General features: G+C 38.2%; 1 protein-coding gene across 3 annotated transcripts; it reads right to left on the minus strand.

Annotated features, from left to right (window-relative positions):
• Nucleotides 1-105: 105 nt before the first annotated feature.
• On the minus strand, nt 106-19,580 carry tmem269 (transmembrane protein 269). Of its 3 annotated transcripts, XM_059527942.1 has the most exons (8): nt 19,266-19,580; nt 17,804-17,861; nt 15,849-15,897; nt 4,566-4,713; nt 4,241-4,338; nt 1,655-1,798; nt 1,300-1,500; nt 106-1,130 (listed from the first exon to the last, which is right to left on the minus strand). In XM_059527942.1, exons 3-8 carry the CDS (start codon nt 15,895-15,897, stop codon nt 1,021-1,023), a joined length of 750 nt encoding a protein of 249 aa, XP_059383925.1. In that variant the 5' UTR covers nt 17,804-17,861; nt 19,266-19,580; the 3' UTR covers nt 106-1,020. The 3 variants fall into 3 exon arrangements, with proteins under 3 accessions (XP_059383925.1, XP_059383927.1, XP_059383926.1); XM_059527944.1 differs by lacking the exon at nt 15,849-15,897 and having other exon boundaries at nt 19,266-19,579; XM_059527943.1 differs by lacking the exons at nt 15,849-15,897; nt 17,804-17,861; nt 19,266-19,580 and having other exon boundaries at nt 4,566-4,943.
• Nucleotides 19,581-19,768: the final 188 nt, after the last annotated feature.

A 19,768-nucleotide genomic window follows, 5' to 3' on the forward strand; every position in this document is an offset into this window, starting at 1 on the left:
AACTGACTCAGTTTGACTAAACCTATAGTTACTGTTTTTTTTTGCGGCAACACAAAGCTTAAAATCCTGCAGTTTTGATGGAAATAGCATGATACACAAACACAATTCTTCTTAACACCACAAAATTTTAATAAAAAGTAACCACAAGTGGTGTACAGAACACAAAATATGCCTCAATACTGTTATGTTGCAGGGTATCAACTTCCCACTGTACCCGTGAACAGTACATAGCAAATTCAATGGAAGATCACTCGCTAAACACAAGCAATTACTGATAGCAGTGAGTAAGGAAGCAGAACCCCTTAAAACAGAGGTTAAATGGTACAGGTAAACTCATTTATCAAAACTAAATCAACTGTCATATTGTTACAAGCCATTTGTTTCGAAGGCCCACCTAATATTATATGAGACAGTAGTATTTTAGGTTACACATTATCCAGGCAATCGATAAACTACAGTATATTATGATAGCCACTGCCTTAATCATACTGTAGTGTTTTTACATGAAAATACACAAATCATATGAATAAAATTCCCTTATGGTCATTTTTTTATTTTATATATTTAATCAGATATTTTGATTATGATTGAAAGCTGAGTTGTGAAAAAAATAGATGTTTTGGATTTTTTGGTTTCTTAAACAACCAAAAAGCAGTAATTCTACAAAAATAAATTCCACAGCAAATTTGACAATCTCTACTTTGCTTCTTGCCTTTTTGATTCAATTAGGCAGAAGTGTGCAACAAACACCAAACACAGTGTATCCAAGACATCTACTGTGTCTCTGTCAACATGCCATGCAAACACGACAAGACAAGTGAAGCAGAGGTAAAGAGCATTTCTCATCCTTAGCGATGAAACATCGGCAGCAATCAAGATGTCCATAAGCCGTCTAGATCATGTCGATTTCATGAAGATCATCACCTCAAAACAAAAATGATTTAAAAATTGTTTTCTCAGTTTCTAAATCAGTTTGATTTTCCTTTGCAGGAAGGAGAAGCCTCATAGGCCATTACCCCTTTACACTTTGCTGCTCCACAGGGTTGTTGGAAACAATATGTAGGAAATTGACCATAATAAGTAGTAAATGCACGCTGGAGGGAAAGAGGAGCAAAACACCATGGCAACTCCTACAAAAAGAGAGGGAAAAAGGTTGAATGTAGTAATTCAGTAAATAATTGTAAATATTTTATTGTACATGTTAATTTCCCTATTTTTATATTTAATACTTGCTTAATCTTTTTTTTTTATTATTTTTATTTTTTATAGTGTACTTTATAGCGTTGTGCCTGGCTTTACCTCCGATGTAGACCACCTTCTTCCAGGCCTGAGACTCCAGTACTCTGTCATGTGGGTAGAAGTTCTGACTGACCATGAAGAGAATCATGGCCACTGCTAGGATTCTTAGTACTGCCGTATTTCCTCCAGTCAGCAGAGAAACACACACCAGGATGGCAGAGGAGTAGATGCATGGTAGGCCACGGTACATGAATGGGATTCCTGCAGAAAACAGCAAACACACTTCTAACTGAAAAACACTTTATTTAGTAATTGATTGGTACACAGTTACAAACAGCTGTGCTACTTATATGTATATGCGCATGTGTATGTATATGTGTGTGTGTTGAAAATAATTTTGGTGTAAGTTCCTCACCACTAGAGAAGAAGCAGAGACGAGTATAAACAGACAGCACATACAACATGCACAGGATGTTATCCAAAAGACTGGGTGTCCTTAAGATGAGGGATGTGGCTATTCCAAATGTTGTGAAATCAGCAAAATCATCCAACTTTGCACCTGTAATACAAAAAAGTACACTGCAGTATATTGTTGACACTGACACCGTCTTAAAAACAACATTCACGGCGCAAGACAGTGGAAAAACGGCAAGACTCAAAGCAACTGCCAAGGGTGCCGGCTAGAAATACTGTCAGACAAAATGATAGTTCTGTTACATTTTCTGCTGTGTAAAACATGTTGAAGATTAGCCGATAGGCTGTCGATTCATTAAATGATGAGCTGTTTCCTCTAAAAAGCTGTTTATTCAGTGTAGTGAAGCCTTTCCTCATCAGTTTCATGTAGCCCAAGAGGCCCTTTGACTGACAGGTAAAGCAACCAATCATGTCTCTCTCACATATTTTGCAACGCCTATGCAATGAACTTGAGATATTTCACATACTTTTGTAAATAAAGCGTTTAGTTGATCCTGATAAGCGATCATTGTCACAGTTGTAAACAAGACAGCTTTCATCTTTCATGAGGGGGTTTGGCGCCACAGCATTTTTGTTTTCAGGAGGAACGTTAAAGAATGCGACACACCCAGAAATCTTGTATAATCTAACCAATCCGATGACGACTTGAAGTGTTTCTAGCTAATGTGGCGTACGTATCAGACGTTCAGCCAGCGATCCGTGGGCGTGACGTCTGAGGCTGAGACTATTCCTCCATTGACATTCATTCAAATAAAATGGCCTTTTGTCTCCTTTCCATTAGCATTAGCCATTACGCTTTTTTGGCTAATGGTTGCAGGCTTGCTTTCTAGTGGCTTTGTTTATACCCCTGTGGTTCAGTTTTGGTTTGTTGGTTGTTGTCTGTATATTCTATTGTATAGCTGTTGTTTGGTTCTGCCTTATTGTTTATTAAATAATCTGCTGCATTTAGATCCTTGCCTAACCTCATCTCTTCCAGATCGAGTTCACTCAAATGAAAAATGAAAATGAACCATGAGAAATCTCAAGCTATATCCAAAAGAGCTTATCATAATCTACAAACAACATTCAGGACTCGCTTTATCGCTAGTGAGGTTGCAGTGTTTTCATCAGGTTGGGACAACGGGCAGGAATTTCAATGTCGTGGTCAACAATTTGAGCAATGTCAGATATGTTGGGGGTCCAAAGCATCAGGATTTAACAGACAATCAGAACACAATCCCCCTGAATTAGGCTGTTTCATCACAAACAAACTGTTCAATTGACAAAAAAGGGAAGCAAAACAACACCCATCAGTGAGATCATGCAGAACAACAGGCAACAGTATGCAGCTCAAGAGCACAAGTGACTTGGCATTGTGAGGGCACCACAAAGCTATTTCAGGCAGTGAAAGCTATTTCAGTGGACGTGACCACCTGCACACAGAAAAAAAAACAGAATTTTTTTTTTATATTATATACTGTATATATATATATAGATATAAACACAAGTGTGCTGCCCACTAGGCTATTGGCGCAGACTAAACTTTGTCATTTAAATAGACTAATTAACAGTCATATTTAAAACCAGCCCCACTTTATATTAGGTGGCCTTAACTACTATGTATGTACTTACATTTAAATTAATAATTTGGTACAATGCACTTATTGTGTACATACATGTTTTTACATTGTACTTATATTTTTCAAAATACTTATATGTAATTACATTTGTGATTAATTTCTCTAATTACATTTATAATTACACTGATGGCCCATCCCTTACACCTTAACCCACCCTTAAACCTACCCATACCACCAAACATGTCCCTAACTTTACCCGTATACCACCTCAATAGCAGCAAAAGTGTTTTGCAATACAATATGAACACAATAAGAACATTGTACTTATTATTTTAAGTACATAGTAGTTAAGGCCTCCTAATATAAAGTGTGACCTTAAAACCTAGCAGACAGTTGAATTTTAAAATACTGCATTGTCCTCACTGTGCTTTGTTCTATACTATGCTTTTTTCACTTATTTGCACATACGCAGTATTTTGTAGTCCTGTGTATCTGTGTAATATTATGGATCCTTATTCTAGTTCTTATTTGATTCTTACATAATTTTTATTCTTTGTAGTTTTTATTTAAATTTTTAGTAGTTTATTTAATCATGTTTAATCTGTGTTTACTTTGTAGTTTGGTATTGTAACACCGTGGTTCTGGTAAAACACACTTTAAATGGTGGTAATAATACGTTATATATTTAAAAATATATATTATTATATATATTAGCTAATTGATATACTTTATGCTTCAACATTTAGTTAAAACTATAATAATAATAATAAAACATTTATATGTTAATTTTAATAACTGCCTTTACATTCTGGCTATTAATCCAATGGACTGTTCAATGTGATATTCCTTCCCTTCATTTTATTTATAAGTGGTGCTCCATAAGGGGACTGTAGATGAAAGCATCTAAAGCAACAAGTCTCACCTCTGGCCCGACTCACTTGTATTGAAGGACACTCAACACTACTCACCCAGTGCAGAACACGCATTTAGTTGCCTAGCAACTGCTCCATCTGCCAAATCCAGCAGGTAACCGATCAGAACCAGCCAGCATGCGGCATGATGATGGCTGAGAATAATAATGATGGCGGGGCATAAAGAAATAAAAAAACAGTGAGAAAGGTAAACAAAACTAACTTCACTTTAAATTGAAACCTTTTTGTATTTTATTTTAAAGGTGTTGTTTAAAATACCCTGTTTCTACTTTCTAACACAACATTCACTTTATGAATTTTTATTGTTATATTTTTGTATGCATTTGGTTTTCTCTGTGAACTCAAAAGCATGAATGCATACCCATTGAGACTGCAGAGGATTGAGGCCATGCCCATGAGCATGTTGGCAACAGAAAGAGCATTGGCAGCATTTTTACGGGCAAACTCCTTTAGATGCACCCAGTTAGCTCGTTCGTTCAGGAGCAGTTTGTTAGCATCCTGGAAAAAGGCTACCAAAAAGAAACATGAGCAATTACACAACAGCTCCATGTATCAGTGCATGGTTTGGAAAGTTCTCAGTTACGTATAAATATATTAAGGGAGTATGAACTGACTGCATTCCACTGAAGTCAACTAGTTAAACTTTAAAATATCTGTTAATTAACTCTAAAGTGCAAATTCCTCCATAGTCTAAACATGTGATATTTGTAATTATTCACTCAATCTCTCAAAACTTATTGACATATATTATTGACATAAATAACCACCAATGACTCTCAGTCTCAATTATTGCAGAAAGTGTTAAAGCCATGTTTGTCGATGTTCCTCTAAAGGATTGGTCCACTTCCAGAATAAAAATGTCCTGATAATTTTCTAATATCATATAATGTACCCCCATACACACGATGCCATAGAAGAACCTTTTTGACTTTCTTGGCACATTCGTTTGTAAACACTGGGTCCAACAATCCAGGAATGTTGTCCTCAAAAACCTTATTTTATTTTTGATTAAAGAAAGAAAGACGTGAACATATTGGATAATATTGGGATGAGTTCATCATAAGGATTTTTTTATTCTGGACCCAATCCTTTAACATGCAGGACTCCATCTGATGCCTTTGCACAAAAATATTACATTAATAAAACTATATGTAAAACTATGTCAAGATAAGCTGAGATATTCTTTATGAATGCTATGCCCTCACCAGAACATTAACTCCTCCATAAGATGTTAAAAATATACAGGTGCATCTCAAAAAATTTGATTATCATGGAAAAGGTCTTTATTTAATTTTTATTTAATTAAAAAAGCTAACTTTCTTATATTCTAGATTCATTAAACACAAACTGAATTATTTCAAGAGCTTTTTTTTTTTTATTCTGATGGTTACAATTTACAGCTTAGGAAATTTTAAAATTCAGTATATCAAAAAATTTGAATATTCTAATATAAATACTGGGTACCTCTATTGGTTTTAGTTTAGATCATGCAACCACAATTATGGGAACGACTACTGTCTAGACTTCCAAAAAGCAATCATCAACACACCCAAAGAAGGTCATTGCTGAAAAGGCTGGCTGTTTACAGAGTGCTGTATCAAAATATATTCATAGAAAGTTGACTGGAATGAAAAAGTGTTGTAGGAAAAGTTGCACAAGCAACAGGGATGCTTTGGGAAGATTGTCAGGAAAAGCAGATTCAAGAAATTGGGAGAGCTTCACAAGGAGTGTGGCAAGCTGACCGAGGGCGGAGTCAGGGAAGATGCAAGTTTCTTAAGAAGCTTCTTGTTAATTTTTTTTTCTTTCTTTATATTTTCAAACATGTGAAAATATTTACAGTGTTAGGACAGTAAAAAAATAATGCAAAACAAAAACTGTTCATAAAGAAAATAAATAGGCAGTAAGTTGCCAGGCTACGTCTCGTGGGACCCTGCACACTATACCAACCAGCATTACTATGCAACAGTTCTTTCTCTCAGCACAGCCCTGCTTCAACTGAGGCCATGGGGCCTAATACAGCCTTAAAATAGCTGTAGCCCCACCCACTAGATCGCCCTACTGCTAAGAAAACAATTATCCATGAAACCACATGAAAATAATTAAATAATAAATCAAACAAGCAAACAACAAATAAACAAACACATATCAAACGTTTCTCCCCCACCAAAATCACATTTGTAAAGAAAAAACCCATACAAGTAAAAACACAAAAACACCCCTGCAATAATGGTTTATCCCGCCCATCACCCGCGAAACCCCTCTATTTCAAACCAGTGGTACATCCCCTCGGCTTCCTCACGCGAAACCAGGAAGTTGAACCGGAGATCAGGACGGTGGTGGGTTAAATGTGTACATTGTTATAATAACAAAGCTTTTACTAAATAAAAAGAAAGGTTTGACAGCCAGTGTGGATATTTTCATTACTTGATACCAAAAGATGTTAATACAGATGGGCGACAGAATGTCAATGTATAGTTTGTGTAATATATGCATGGAATCAAGCACAACCATTTGCCATTTAAGAATGCCGGTAGGCCTTTCCCTGCACCTTAAACAACATTGCATGCTAGCTGGTATTTATGGCAAACTGTAGTAAACGATATTGTAAATAGTGCACCCATAATAGATCAGCAAAACGGCAATGACAGTGAAGGTTAGCGGCGGCGTTCGGCTGGCTGCTGGCTTTGTGAGCACGTCACAGCTCAGCTCGTGACATTTCCCCCCCCTTCTGGAGATGCCCCCTGTGGCATCCTAGACAGGAAGTCCGCCGTACAGTTCACTTTTCCAGCCCTGTACAAAACGTGAAAGTCAAATGGCTGAACTGCCAAGAACCACCGTGTGATCCTTGCATTAGAATCCCTCATTTGTCCCAGCCAAGACAATGCTCGGTGATCAGTCTCCAGGACAAATTTGCGCCCAAGCAAATAGTATCTGAAGGAGTCCAATGCCCACTTAATTGCTAGGCACTCTTTCTCCACTGTGGAGTAGTGTGGGGTAGTCACCCTCGGCAGCAGCTTACGGCTAATGTAGGCCACCGGTTGGAGTTGTCCACTGTCTCCCTGCAACAGAACAGCCCCCAACCCTCTCTCAGAGGCATCGGTCTGTACCGTGAAAAGTTTCTCAAAGTCTGGGCTGAGGAGCACAGGTTCCTTGCACAAGGAGCCCTTCAAGTCTTTAAAAGCTGCATCACACTCCTCAGTCCAATCAACCTTATTTGGCTGGCATTTGCGGGTCAGCTCAGTCAACACCACTGCTCTCTCAGAAAAGTTTGGGATAAAGCGTCGGTACCAACCCACTAGCCCTTAAAAGGAACGCACCTGTTTCTTGGTGGTTGGTCGCTCTGCGGCCATGATGGCCTCCACCTTCCCTACCTGCGGGCGGATGACACCTCGGCCTAGCACAAAGCCAAGGTAGGAAGTCTCTTCTTTAGCCAAGGCACATTTCTTTGGGTGGATGGTCAGGCCCGCCTCTTTCACCAGGGAGAGGACATGCTGTAGATGATGCAAATGTTCCATGTGGCTGGCGCTCCATGCAACCCAAATGGAAGCACTGTAAACTGGAAATGACCAAACGGCGTCCTGAAAGCCGTCAGCTCCTTGCTCTCCTTTGACAAAGGCACCTGCCAGTAACCCTTGCAGAGGTCAAGGGTAGTCAGGAACTTGGCCTTACCCAAACGCTCCACCAAGTCATCAACCCTCGGCATGGGGTAAGGATCAAACTTGGCCTGGGTGTTGACTTTTCCTGAAGTCCAGGCAGAACCGAAGGCCACCATCCTTTTTAGGAACCAAGATGATTGGGCTGCTCCACTCACTGAAGGACGGCTCGATCGCTCCAAGCTGTAGCATCATGTTGGGGGACTAGATCACCTTGCACCAATGTCTGTGAACAGCCTGTGTCTATGAGAGCTGTGACCAGCTTGCCATTAAGCTCGATGGTAATAACAGGGCCATTATTCTGCTGGTTCTTAAAGGGTGGTGTGGGATTGGGAACATAACACAGGTGGGTGTACTTAGACTTCCTGAGGGGGCAAGAGGGGCTCTTATGACCTTCCCTACCACAATTAAAACATGTTATGCCTTGCAGCTTGCCACTATCTGGGGGAAGGGACAGGGCATTTCCATTGTGACTAGGGGTAGCTTCAAAACCAACTCCTCTACCAACACCGACAGACTTACCCCGGGTTTGTCTGTCCAGCATCCCAGCATACTGGTAGCTCCTGGGGCCTCTGTGTGCTGCCACAAAGTTCTCTACCAGTTTGGCAGCCTCAGCTGCAGTTGCTGGGTTGTGCTCCTTGACCCAGGTCTTCACCTCTGGATAGAGTACTCTGAGATACTGTTCCAGCACGATAAGTTCCATGAGATCCTCTTTGCTGCTCCGGTCGTACTTGACCCAGTTGCAGAAGAGATCCTTCAGCCGGACGTAAAGCTCTTGGGGCATCTCCGCTGGCATGGTCTCCAAGGCTCTAAACTGCATGCGGTTTCCGAGTTGATCTCATATTTTTTTAACACTGCCTCCTTTAAAAGGTCATAGTCCAAAGTGCTCTCCGAATCCATAGCTACAAACGCACTCCGGGCCTTGCCAGTCAGGAGCGGAATGAGATGAATGGCCCAGTCCTCCTCTGGCCAGTCAAAGACTGTTGCGAGCCGCTCAGAGGTGGTTAGGTAGTGCTCGATGTTATCAGAGTCTCCCAGCTTAGCCATCTTTGGTTCATAGCCTCTAGGCCGACGGCTGGGGGCTGATGGTGCCTCAGGTGCAGGGTCCTGTAGGTCCGTTGTAAGCGGTACGGTCCTCCGTTCCCGAGTCACCTCCACATCCAGCTGTAGCTGAGTCACCTGATGGGTGAGGACTTGGAACTGATGGGCTTGCCTGGACGACTCCTTCTCCAGCCGCTCATCTCTGGCCTGTTGCACCTCCATAAAGGATTCGAAAATCTTTGCCATCCGGTTGATAGCAGGATCAGCAGTGGGGGGATCTGGAGTGGGCTCCATATGCTCAGTGTCGCCTCCCATCGCTCCATCTTCCTCCGCCTTCTTATTCCTTCTGGTGGACATCCTGGCTTGTTTTAACTCTTCACTTCCACCTGACTCCCAATCCCACTTCTGACACCAAATGTGGCAAGCTGACCGAAGGCGGAGTCAGGGAAGATGCAAGTTTCTTAAGAAGCTTCTTGTTTATTTTTTTTTCTTTCTTTATATTTTCAAACACGTGAAAATATTTACAGTGTCAGGACTGTAAAAAAATAATGCAAAACAAAAACTGTTCATAAAGAAAATAAATAGGCAGTAAGTTGCCAGGCTACGTCTCGTGGGACCCTGCACACTATACCAACCAGCATTACTATGCAACAGTTCTTTCTCTCAGCACAGCCCTGCTTCAATTGAGGCCATGGGGCCTAATACAGCCTTAAAATAGCTGTAGCCCCACCCACTAGATCGCCCTACTGCTAAGAAAACAATTATCCATGAAACCACATGAAAATAATTAAATAATAAATCAAACAAGCAAACAACAAATAAACAAACACATATCCAACGTTTCTCCCCCACCAAAATCACATTTGTAAAGAAAAAACCCATACAAGTAAAAACACAAAAACACCCCTGCAATAACGAGTTATCCTGCCCATCACCCGCGAAACCCCTCTATTCCAACCCAGTGGTACATCCCCTCGGCTTCCTCACGCGAAACCAGGAAGTTGAACCGGAGATCAGGACGGTGGTGGGTTAAATGTGTACATTGTTATAATAAAAAAGCTTTTACTAAATAAAAAGAAAGGTTTGACAGCCAGTGTGGATATTTTCATTACTTGATACCAAAAGATGTTAATACAGATGGGCGACAAAATGTCAATGTATAGTTTGTGTAATATATGCATGGAATCAAGCACAACCATTTGCCATTTAAGAATGCCGGTAGGCCTTTCCCTTCACCTTAAACAACATTGCATGCTAGCTGGTATTTATGGCAAACTGTAGTAAACGATATTGTAAATAGTGCACCCATAATAGATCAGCAAAACGGCAATGACAGTGAAGGTTAGCGGCGGCGTTCGGCTGGCTGTTGGCTTTGTGAGCACGTCACAGCTCAGCTCGTGACAAGGAGCATTAAGATTCACCACACTCTTCAGGATAAGGGCTACAGCTGTCACATTTCCTAGAACCAAACCACTCCTGAACCAGAAAAAACATCAGAAGCATTTCCCCCCTTGGGTAGGGAGAAAAAGAACTGTCAGTGGTCCAAAGTCCTCTTTTCAGATTAAAGTAAATTTAGCATTTCATTTGGAAATCAAGTTCTGGAGTCTGGAGGATGACTGGAGATGCAGAGAAACCAAGCTGGTGTTGGTCCATTATGTTTGATCAAGTCCAAAGTCAACGCAGCCATCTACCAAGAGATTTTGGAGCACTTTATGCTTCCAACTGCTGACAAGCTTTATGGAGATGCTGATTTCACTTTGCAGCAGGACTTTAGCACCTGCCCACAGTGTCAAAACCACTTCCACATGGTTTGCTGACCATGATATTACTGTGATTGACTGGGCAGCCAACTCACCTGACCTGAATCTCACAGAGAATCTATGGGCTTTGGTGAAGAGGAAGATAAGTAACATCTGACAAACAATACAGAGGAGCTGAAGGCCACAATCAAAGCAACCTGGGCTTCAATAATGCCTCAGCAGTGCCACAGGCTGATCGTCTTCAAGCAACACTACACTGAAGCATTAATTCATACAAAAGGAGCCCCAACCATGTATTGAGTGCATAATTAAACCTGCTTTGGAGATCTTGAACATTTCTGTTTTGTAAATCTTTTTTTGATTGATCTTTCAGAAAATATTAAAAAGTTTTGAGATACAGATTTTTTTATTTTCCTAAGCTACAAGGCATAACCATCAGAATTAAAACAAAACAACTCTTTAAATAGTTCAGTTTGTGTACAATGAATCTAGAATATAAGAAAGTTTGCTTTTTGAAATAAATGAGAAAAAATAAAGAACTTTTCCATGATATTCAAATTTTTTTAGATGCACCTGTATATAAATTGTACAAAGTTCAATTTTGAAAGAAGGGTAAAAAATAAACATCATTGCAGCAATTGAAAAGATTTTTTAAAGTGAAAAATTATACAAGCACTGAACAATATGCAATTTCAACTAGACAGTAATTACAACATTCAAATGCTAATTAAATATTCAAAAAAAGACATGCTGAGGTAAAAAGACATGCACTTACCAACAGAATGAAACTCTTTTAATTCAATCACTGTCATTTTTCTGAACCAGATGCAGCAAACTATCTGAACATTAGATTTTTTCTCATATACATCATGGTATTTGGGCTTCAAAACACACACACACACACACACACACACACACATTTGGGCTGCCAGTGTGAAAAAGGCCTAAAAGACACCCAGGACCCCTAGTGATGGTTAAAGCATCAATACCTTGCACTTGAGAATTTCGTTCTGCTTTAACAAGCATTTGATTGAGGGGTGAGTCTGACATCACCATTTTTACAATGAGATGTCTGTCTTTGTGCAAGAGGTTACACTTACTCACACCCACGACAACTGGCAATCATGTGGTGATTGAATCACTGCGGATTCATATCCTGAAGCAGATTTCTCATAAATCATTCATTAATCAACCGTCTAAATGGACAGTTTTTACTGTATTCATGCACTATTACAGCAGTTTCACCTAGAAGAGCTATTGATAATGCTATACAGATAATAGCTAAACGTGTACATTCAGATTCACACTGTGCTTCAAAATGAAAATAATATTAAATGTTCACAAAACAGGTAAATAAGCAAGAAAGACTTAAATTCAAGTGCTTTTCTTTATTTGTGACTAAGACTGTTTTGCCACTGGAACACTGCAGTGATTTTCAATGAAGTCACACAAAGAGGTCTTTGTGTTGGAGAAAATCAGTGGGCATAAAATCTAAATAGACATCTCAAGCAGTTGAATGTGTATTTTGCTAGAGAAATTCACAATCATGTGTCACATTTTATTTACTATGTAGTAAGTATTTGAAAGATCTTAATTGGGATGATAGTAGAGAATCAAATCCCCCACTAGCAGATACAGTTTATGGACAAAAGTATTGGGACACCTGACATAAATACATACATCCAAATATACAGAGACATTATTATGGAGTTGCTCCCCTTTTGCAGCTATAATGGGTTCCACTCTTCTAGGAAGGATTTCCATAAAATCGTAAAGTGTGTAGCCCATTCATCCAGTAGAGTGTGTGTGAGGTCAGACACCAATGTTGGACATAAAGACTTAGCTTGCAATCTTACAGTTTATCCTTAAGTCGTTCAGTGGGGTTGGGGTCAGGGCTCTGTGCAGGCCAGTCAAGTTCTTCCACATCAAACTCATTAAATCATCTCTTTATATACCTTTATTTGCACAGTCCCATACCATTATCCCTCCACCACCAAACTTTACAGGTTGTATCCTCCGAACCCAAACTCGCCCATCAGACTGCCAAACAGAGAAGATAAACTTCACTCCATGATTCTTCATGCCACTCCATTTGACCAACCCTCTACACTGCAAGTAAATCACTCGCATATGCAACTAATTCTTCACTCTGGCGTATAAATGGTGTCTAATATTTGCCAATGGCTAATACATTCTCAGATTTTACTCCCCAGTGTGTAAGTGGGAGGCTAAGTATAAGTTTAACACAGATATATTTTCACTCTCTGAACACTCTTGCTTCAGAGTGCTTCAGAGTTCCGTCAAGCTATCTGTGCTATTTTTCAATTCATCTGAAATGATGTGCAGCAAACCTGTGTTTGACGTAGTGTAAACTCTAGTGTGAAGTTGCAGTCACTTTCTCTCACGTGCCCAAAGTATCATTTTCCTCACAATATAAAGAAGTTTAAGAACTGCCAGGTTTTCCGGTAGTGGGCAGAACTAATCTCATTGGCTGGCACTCACCTATTAACATCCCTGTTTTGATTTCAGCAAATCAGTTCGAGCGAACACACACAACCTGATTAATTTTCATGAATCCAGCAGCTCGTTAATCCTTACTCCATTTTTTACTGTTATTATTAGTATAATTATTATTATTAGGAGTATTATTATCTTATCAGGATTATTGTTCATTTTTTCCCCAATTGTTTCCTTTTTTTTTTTTTACAGAAATACTGAACGTCCACCAGAGCACCACCACCAGTCCTAAATTCAGTTAAAATGTCTATGCATTCATACATGGTTACCAAGTTTTAATTATAATTACTAAAGTTCTATCATTAAATAATACTTGATTATCCAGATATCATATTATAATGCTTGACTGACTGATGTTAAGAGTGTACTTTCAAGCATTTAAAAAGCTGCGCCATTTAAAAACACATACAGTGTATATATAGTATATCATTCTGGCGAGTAAACTAAAAAACTTACTAGCCAATGGCGATTCAATTGCAAAGGTCTACATAGAGGGTTGTGATGCTTGGCATTGTACTTGGTGATGTGAGGCTTGCATGCAGTTGCTCATGCATGGAAACCCATTCCATAAAGTTCAATTATTTGTGGTGATAATAACGTCAGTGGAAGTTCGGATCTCGTTAGCTATGGATGCATTCAGAGTGTTTGGTGACTTTTGCTCACTATCCTCCTCAGCACTCAATGACCCTGTTTTTACTTTATATGGTATACTGCTTCGAGTTGCTACTGTTCTTAAACTATCACTTTCCAATAATTACACTTACAGTTGATTGTGGGGTATATCCAGCAGGGATAAAATTTAATGAACTGATTTATTTGCAAAAATGACATCCTATATTACAGTACAAACTTGAATTCACTGAGCTCTTCAGAACGACCATTTTTCCACTAAGGTTTCAGACTTCATGGCTAAGTGCTTGATTGTATACACTTGTGGCAATGGGTCTGACTGAAACTAGGGATGCCCTGAAATTAAAATTCTTGGCCGAGCTGAACAAAATGAAACATTGGACCAATAACAAGGCCGAATACGGAATGGTTTTTACATATTTTTTAAGGCCTATTTTGACTTTTTTTTTTTTTCACCATTGCATAAAAAATATATATATTTACATAACACTAAAAATGTTTTTACATTCTAGCACACATTATACCAACAAAGCACAATTTTAATTAAAATTAATAAGTTAGTAAAATAATATTTGTTAGCCATATTTGAGACTTGAATCAGGCTTTTTGTGTACTGTACAAATTAAGGCAGCATTGCTAAGCAAATTCTTTTAAAACATTAAAATATATTAGTGATGCCAATTTGAACACTATATGTAAATGTTTATAATATATGTATTAATAGAGCTGTTGTAGGGTTATTATTATTATCATTATTATTGTCTTACTTTTTTATATTTTACAGAACAACAGTAAAATTACAATACTATCATTTCTGAATGTCGATGGAGTTGTTTCCTTTTCTCGGCTTTTATTTTGGCAGAAACCCACAGGAAGACCTCAGTGCTTCTTTTAGTTGACAACAGCATGCAGATTTATAAATGATTCTCATTACGAATTTGGGAAATGTTTGTAGCATGTATCACATTGTCACATGCCTTTAAAAAAAAATCTCAAAAATGTTATTGAGTAACTGACGAGTAACAAGTCCAGCGCAGTTTTTCCTCGCGCTTCGGACTTTGAACCCTGGTGCCATCGTTCTCGTGCAGCTCTGTCAGAATATATGAAATTTGTGCGTGCATTATAAAATATAACATTCAAAATTTTATTTACTAATCGTTTGTGGTAATTTTGTGATTTCATTCATCATACAGTAACCTAACCACCAGCATAAGCCACCGCTGTTTCTCATCAGAGACGTGATGCAGCACTAAAGAGTCTCTCACTGTTGGTGCTTTGTGCCTGTAATGATTTCTGCTTCTTTCTCTGATAGTTTTAAATACTTTCACACTGCCGACATGTTTGGTGCATTAGTGCGTGCGTCTATTTGATCGCGTTTTCGATACATATTATTCAGCCTTTCGCTTATTTGGCCGAACACCAAAATATATATTTTTTTTGCCATTTTCAGCCGAATAATTTCGGCTCCCAAATATTCGGTGCATCTCTAACTGAAACACCTGAATTCAATAATTAAGAGGTGTGTCCCAATATGTTTGTCCATATAATGTACTATGACCCCCCCCCCAAAAAATGTCTATGTATGACAATCTCTGCAATTTTCTCTCTGGGTCAACTTTCATTCTTTGGCATGTGCTCCTTTTCTGGGATGAGAGAAGCATGCAAGAACACATGTATTGTCATTAAGTGTAAATATTTTATGCTCAGTAATGCATATAAAAACTTGCCTAATATTTACAAAGACATCAAAAAGGTTTAAAGGTGAAGTGTGTAATTAGTGTCATTAGTGATCAAACCATCCCCCAGTTTGCCACAGGTCAGCAGAACAGATAGCTCTGCCCCAAACCCACCATTCATTGAGCCAATGCTACTACAGAATGTCAGGCTGCTCAAACCACCAGAACGAGGTTTTGATAGTGCCATAAAACTCAACCAGTGAATGTTTTACTTATAACTGTCTCGGCATAATAAACTGAGAATTCTGAAGTATAAAAATTACACACTCCACCTTTAATGAAGGGTTCCTACTATTGTGTTTGTAACCTGAACTTGATGTGATTCCAAAGCCAGTTGATTTCAAGCGACTCTTCATCTGAAAGAAAACAGTCAATGAGACACAGCACATGCCAACATACAGAATTCACCACAGAGCTTAACGTTCTTTGTGCTAGGAGGCAATAAATTTGGATGTTAAGTCTATAAGGTTTAATAAAGCATGTGTGATATTTGTTGAAAATCTTAAATGAATAAAGCTGCTTAAACCAAGCAGCCTAATATGGACTATATTGGTAGGTAAACAATATTAAAGCATACACTACCATTCAAATGTCTGAGGTCAGTATAATTTTGTTTTTAAGAAATTAATATTTTTATTCAGCAGGGATCCATTAAATTGATCTATTGACAGTAAAGACATTTATAATGTAACAAATATTTGTTTCAAATAAATGCTGATATTTGAAATGCTTTCTATTCATTAGAGAATCCTGAAAAAGAAAGGAATAGATATTAAGCAGCACAACTTTTCTCAACATCGATAATAGTAAGAAATATTTCTTGAACACCATATTAGAATGATTTCTGAAGGATCATGTGACACTGAAGACTGGAGCTGAAAACTCAGCTTCCTATCAGAACTATATTAGGCCTACATTTTAAAATTGATTAAAACATAAGTTATTTTAAAATGCAATATTATTTCATTTTATTAATTTTAACTGCATTTTTGATTAAATAAATGCAGCCATGGTGAGCATAAGACACTCAACGGACCCTAAACTTTTTAACAGTAGTGTATAGACCTATTAATGGTGTCTGAAGTAAGCTTTCATTTTTACAGTACATGTATATCCAAAAAGGCTTTTAATTAAAGTCAGGACAGCCTTTTATGTGTGAATAAAAATGATCCAAGTGTCATTTTGTCACACAAAATGATGCAAAATACACCAGATTATCAGAACTAAAAGATGAAATGTGGCATGACAGTGTTGCAGTAAGCTATGAGACTAATAACATCAGATTTCTACAAATACAATGCCATGGCACTAGAAATTCAGAATCGCTGGTTATGCACTGTGCTTGCTTGTGCCACTGTCAAATGGTTTAACAATCACAATATGAATATATGGAGCTTCCTGTTTACAGACCCTTAGATAACACTAGATAGATAGTAGTAAACCTCAAATTACTTTTTTCTTAGACAAAGACCTAGAACTTAGTCCAAAGTATAATGAAGCATAAGGTGATGAAAAAGAAGGACTTCCTTTTTGTTGTAATCTTAACAACTAACAGGGACATCAAAGAGCACTGCAACTATATTTTGCCTAAAGATGCCTAGTAGCCATTACCACAGGTCTCTGTGCACGTCTAGTTCCTTTGCTCCATGTGACAGAAGCCTGGATTAACAGGATTAACATTTATATGTTTCTAGAACAATACTGTAAGGCATCACTGAAGTTGTGTAACTGAACCTCAGTGTAACCAGGTAACAGTAAAAACCAAGAACTTATCTGGCAGCTATAGTCTCAGCAACTACGGGACAAAAACACCATCATAGTTATAAAAACCATGTCCCATATTTTCCAGTTAACAGATATAAGAGCCAGCTGCTAAGAAACAACTATTCGTTTATCTATAAAAACTGCTTTGGCATTAGTTTGCATGTAAATGTGTTTCATCAACCTCTTAATTGTTTATTTGGGGATGGATACATAGTCAAAATTGGGCTTAAATCCAGTGCAATAGACTGAGTTAAAGTGCAACCGAGCCTCTAAAGCTGTAGCTCTGTCCTCCACATATGAGGAAGTCCACACTTGTTTGTTTTTCCTACAACTTCACATAGTTTCAATCTTGTGCCCTTGCCAAGATTACTGTCTGCAAGAATACAGTTAGTGCCACTCATTATTAAAAGAATCCTAAACATAAACAGGCATTTTCTTTGCTGTGGAAAGCAGAAATAGCATGTGACACTGTTTTGCATACAGTATTAATCTATTTACCAGATGTGGGAGTCATGAGGATCATGATGGTCAACAGATCTATCCACGTCAAACAGCACTGAAACGAAATCAAATAAGGACGCTTTTACCAAATGATGGTAAGAACAATATATCATGTACAGCAAAAAAACAGGGTGTAATCTGTGCTTTCAAGTCCTGCCTCACAAGCTAACCAGCCCACAAAGGCACACCACTGTAATACCATGATGTTTTTTTTTGTTTTCATGCCAAATTGTACAGCCTAATATTAAAGACCCACCTTAAAACTCAAGGCATTTTGAAATAGACTGGGACTATTTTGCTTTCATTTTTCCTTCAGATTAGTGGAAAGAAAACCAAAATACACATTCAAATGTTTTTCTCCATTACACTTTATCTATTTGCATCATCAGTTTTCAATTACAACACATGGGCTATCATTAAAGGCACTTTTCTGACAGTTATTTTCTTTCTGATGCACTGAGCACGAAATATCCACTTCTGTAGCACTTCCATACACCAAACGTTCCAGGTCAGAAAAATTATGACTTTTTTCCCTGGCAGTTTCCCTGACAGATGTCTCAATGTACTGTGATCAATCAACTAGGGAGGTAAATGAGATGATATATATTAGTTAACAATTTACCTTATTCACCTGTGGTATCTGGCCTTAAAGCTGGATTACTTCTATTCATAGTGACATTTAACCATTATAGGGCTCTGTTTAGTCAGTAACAGACTATCAACTGAATTAAAGAAAAAAACTCTTCTTATAATACTACAGTGATTTCCGAAGGCAAGATTAGATCCATTCACGTTGACTCCTGTCTCAAGACCTCATGTCTATAACATGTGTTATTCATAGTCTGGTCACTGTTATACACTTGTTATGCACAAGTTGTACGCTGTCGCACTTAAGAGGAAAAAATGGTTTTCTCACAAGTTGTTATAACAACACCTGCCAATAAACTGATTGATGCGTTATTATTAAGGTTAAGTAGCCCGTATGTATGTTGAAACTGGCATTTTATGACCAAAAAACAATTATATCTTCCGCAATTCTTCTGCAGTTGAACAGGCTGCGTATGCCTAATGTCTGCGCAAACTCCGTTTGATTAGTTTACAGTATAAACAACATTGCGCTCAACATCAGTCAGCCTGATGAGACTCTTCTGACTCCTCTATATCATGCCGCATAATGTGGTTTCTGTAGGTCTCACCTATCGTAAAGCATTAAAAAGACGCATCTGAATGATTTCTGCGCTTCATTATAGAAACACCGAATAAATATATATAGGGTTATTATTGCGCCCTTTAAAATATCAAGTCTTCCATTAAGTTGTTAAATGAAGGGTACTGAGCAAAGAGCCTTTCAATACCCTATAACAAAAGTTTACGTTGCGTATATGAATTAGAATATTAATACGAATAAAACAAATGTCTTGTTTTAAAACTTGATGTCACGCTCTGAGAACAAACTTACCTTCAAAGTCAAGCACAGAACGATGCGACTCAAAATTAACGCAGACAAATAACGGCTTTTGGTGGTCAGCCTCGACGAGACAGTATTTATAATTCAGTTAGTGAATGTGGGTCCCCGAAAAAGTTATGACCTTAAAAGAACAAAGATTTAATTTATTTGACAGATTACACCTGTCACAGACAACGCTTTTTAACCTATTTTCAGCGCGTCTCTTTTTAAAGGCATAGTAGGATTCACTGGAATATTCCACCGGAAATGACGTCTAACAGTTCTCGTTCTTTCTCTAAGAGCATCGCAATTAAAGAACAAACACCACGACACGATGGGGCTATTCAGCCTTGTCCATCTGCCAGAACAGGAGGGTGCAGGACAGAGTAGTTGGAAAAAAGTTGAACACTTTCTGATTCACAAGTGTGTGTGTGTCAAAATCACAAATTCAGTTTTTTATTATTATATATGATTATAAATATTTGTAATTATTATCACTGTATGCTGTGCTATAT

The sequence above is a fragment of the Carassius carassius genome, chromosome 37 (assembly GCF_963082965.1).
Source record: "Carassius carassius chromosome 37, fCarCar2.1, whole genome shotgun sequence".
Taxonomy (NCBI): Eukaryota; Metazoa; Chordata; class Actinopteri; order Cypriniformes; family Cyprinidae; genus Carassius; species Carassius carassius.